Here is a 3,098-nt window from a genome sequence, read left to right on the forward strand (position 1 = left end):
TTATTATCAGATCAACACAAAAATGTAGCTTTAAATGTACTGTTTAAGATCCACTCAGTGTAAGAGGATCTGAAAAATACTTCAATTCATAAAAAAACTATTTCAGATCATAATAACCTCCTTCTTGCAGTGAAGATCTGACTTCATATCAATCAGTGAATCTATGATTCATGCTTTGCTGAAACAAGCTGAACGAGGAGGTGGAGGTAGATCACAGCATAGTTTTGTAATGACAGATGTGCCTTTATTCAGCTGTACCTTTGGCACAGAGTTAAACTGGTGAACAGGCTATACAACAAAAACTAGAACACAGCATAATGTATTTGTACACAAAGGATTCCATAAAAATGCCAGCAGTTTGATGTTTGAGCTCAGATGTGTGTGGCATGTTAGCACGTACATGTAGAGCACAGATTATTCAATTCACTCCGGTCCAGATTATAAATACTGCACCAAATCACAAGAAATTTGATAGAAAAGCCAACAATCCTACTTGAGCACTTGGTGACAGTAGTGGAAAAACTCCCTTTAACGAGTGGGAGGCCATCTGCCTTGACCAGTTGGGGTGAGTACAAAGAGGAGGGAGTAAAGAATTGACAACGAATATAAGATCAGACAACAACAAAAAACATCAGTAGTACATGAGAAGGGCCTGCTGGTATATACCACAAGGCTAAGGCTGAGTGGAAAGCACTGGCAATATATGATGGAGTTTATTGGTAATGTGTGCTAACATCAAGCAGGAACAATCCAGATCTCATTGTGATGAGTTACAGACATAATGGAGTCATAGGCAGCTCCGGTATAATTCTGAGGATCAAAGGTTTTCCCAGCGTCAACCAAGGCCTTACGAAGGGCAGCTGCGTTCTCCTCAGCACTTTTCATGGAAGGAAGACCATTGAAGACCCTTTTATATGAGAAAAAACAACAGAAGAAAGTTAGAATCACATTTTCAGATTTCGCTCTGTTTTCTGTGTCTGTGGCTCTGTTGGCCTCTTACTTACTACAGTTGCTAGAGGCCACCTAACAGTAAAAAAGAGCTATGGGTTGTAACTGGCTCCAATAGCAATGTGAAGAGTGGGAGTTGTAACAGGACTTTCTGATTCAGTTAGTGTGGTCACATCTGGTTATGGATATAGCAAGAAGCATTTTTCATTTATCACTGTGTGGTCAGTTATGCACTGTAAAAATGTACAAGAATGAGCAGAAATACATCAGAGGGACTTAAAGGAAGACGAGTGAAGCCACTGCTCACCTGACATAGTAAGTGATTTCAGGTATGCTTTGTACTCTCACTGAATCAGAGTCTGCAGGCTTTTTTGTGCCAGGAGAAAGGAACCAGGACATGGACAAACCAGAACCTTCTTTTTTGGTGATCAGTGCAGGCCAAGTGTTAACATTTATCTCATAACCTGAAAGAGGCAAACAAGAACCAAAACGATGAGAAGCTGGCAGGGGTAGAGACAGAGGAGTGGCGCAGACTCCCACCGGAGTGAGAAGGTTTAAGGTAGAGGCTGATTGAAGGAGAGTGTGAGCAGCAGTAAATACACTGCTCAGTTTTCTTCCTGCGTGTCAGTCAAAGTTTGCATAACCTAAGATAAAACACTGTCATAATGCTGCCACGTTCTGTTTGTGGTTAATGGCGTATAGCCTCAGACAGAACTCACACTTTCTTTACTGGTGCTTTGTTCAGATCTCCTTCCTCTGCCATGATGAGAGAACTAGACAAAGTTACATAGCAATGTAACAGATGAGCTGAGCTTTTCATTCATGATTCGGGTCATTTTAATGTAAAAACATTACATACTGGGGCTTTCAATTCAATTTCTAGAACTGCCTCTGGAAGCTGGATAAAACTGGCAGCACTGCGGAAAGGCAGGTACGGTCATGAGAAACCACAACAGAAACCACAACAGTGTCATATTAAAGGCAAAAAGAACTTTCTTTACCAGAACATCTTTATTATTACATTTTCCTGCTGTTTTGATACATGTGAGCAGCTGACTGCTGTGGCCAGACTTCAAATGTCAGGAAATACAAATGTTACTAAACTTAGTAAGAGGTTCACTAAGTCTTTAAGAAGTGAATATCTCAGCACTGCTGCCACATCTGTTCAGTGAGTCTGACTTTACAGCAGAGCCTCCACAAAAATGAGTTACACGCTTCAGTTATAAGTACATTGGTCATTTCTGAGTGTCTCAGATGCCGACATACCTGCGTCTTTCTGTGTCTGGCAGTATTCCTTCAGCTTTTTGTGTGCAGCCATAAGATCATTGTTCGCAGAGCTCTGGATCTTGGTGGTGATCCACTCAGTGGCAACATACGAACGCACCTCAAAATCCTGTACACAACACAACTGATTTCCTAAAAGTGCCGACCAGTGATTGTGCGAGTGTGTGAATTTCTCCGACACCTACCTGGTTTTGTTCAACCACTTTGAACTGAGGGCATATTTGACCGTTGCAAAAGCTCGGAGGTGTCCAGTCTTGACCTTTACACAACAACACCAGGACGAGAGCTACAAGCACAGACAGCAGCTGCTTCATCTTTACAGACTCTGCAAAGCAACTCATCAGATACAGCCTCAGTTCTGCTGCTTTAACCTGAACAATAACGTCATATCTCGAGATACCAGTTGATCAGGTCACACAGGCACTGCCACATTATTCTTCTCCCTGACAGCAGACCGAGTCAGTAATAAATTAGTGCAAAACATTTATGGTAGAAGGAAAACGCTGGTATAAAGAGGGAATGTCAGATTAGCAGTTGTCTGTGTTGCTCTCACAGTTTACCGTAAATGATGGCTGCATTAAAACATGAATATTCATTCTAAAACGTGGTTAATCAAACTTACATTTACATTCTGTTTTTGAACATTATGAACTCATAGCCCCCGATTTGAGAAGCAAATGAAAAACAGTAAAAATGTCACAATTTCGGTCAATCCTGTTCACCTCAGTAGATCATGACCCACACATATTTGGCAGATGTTTTCACGCTGGAGGCCATTCCTGACTCAACCTTGGACAGCAGGCAGTTGTCAGGGACACTTCGACATATGGCCAGGAGGAGTCAGGCCATAAACTGCAAGTCCTAGA

The 3,098-nt window shown here is 41.7% G+C and overlaps 1 protein-coding gene across 1 annotated transcript; it reads right to left on the reverse strand.

The window, feature by feature from the left end:
* Positions 1-219: 219 nt before the first annotated feature.
* On the reverse strand, positions 220-2,575 carry LOC113158106 (heme-binding protein 2-like). The gene is made up of 4 exons (XM_026353802.1): positions 2,418-2,575; positions 2,215-2,341; positions 1,256-1,412; positions 220-907 (listed from the first exon to the last, which is right to left on the reverse strand). Exons 1-4 carry the CDS (start codon positions 2,571-2,573, stop codon positions 736-738), a joined length of 612 nt encoding a protein of 203 aa, XP_026209587.1. The 5' UTR covers positions 2,574-2,575; the 3' UTR covers positions 220-735.
* Between the last annotated feature and the right edge of the window lie 523 nt (positions 2,576-3,098).

This window comes from Anabas testudineus, chromosome 15, assembly GCF_900324465.2.
Source record: "Anabas testudineus chromosome 15, fAnaTes1.2, whole genome shotgun sequence".
NCBI lineage: Eukaryota > Metazoa > Chordata > Actinopteri > Anabantiformes > Anabantidae > Anabas > Anabas testudineus.

Bases quoted from the DNA above. Each gene is read 5' to 3' on its own strand.
- LOC113158106 (XM_026353802.1), bottom strand. From the start codon at position 2,573: ATGAGTTGCTTTGCAGAGTCTGTAAAGATGAAGCAGCTGCTGTCTGTG. The intron at 1,413-2,214 runs GTATGTCGGCAT...TGCCTCTTTCAG, and splicing joins CCAGACACAGAAAGACGCAG to GTTATGAGATAAATGTTAAC. The intron at 908-1,255 runs GTGAGCAGTGGC...CTCATATAAAAG, and splicing joins GAAATCACTTACTATGTCAG to GGTCTTCAATGGTCTTCCTT.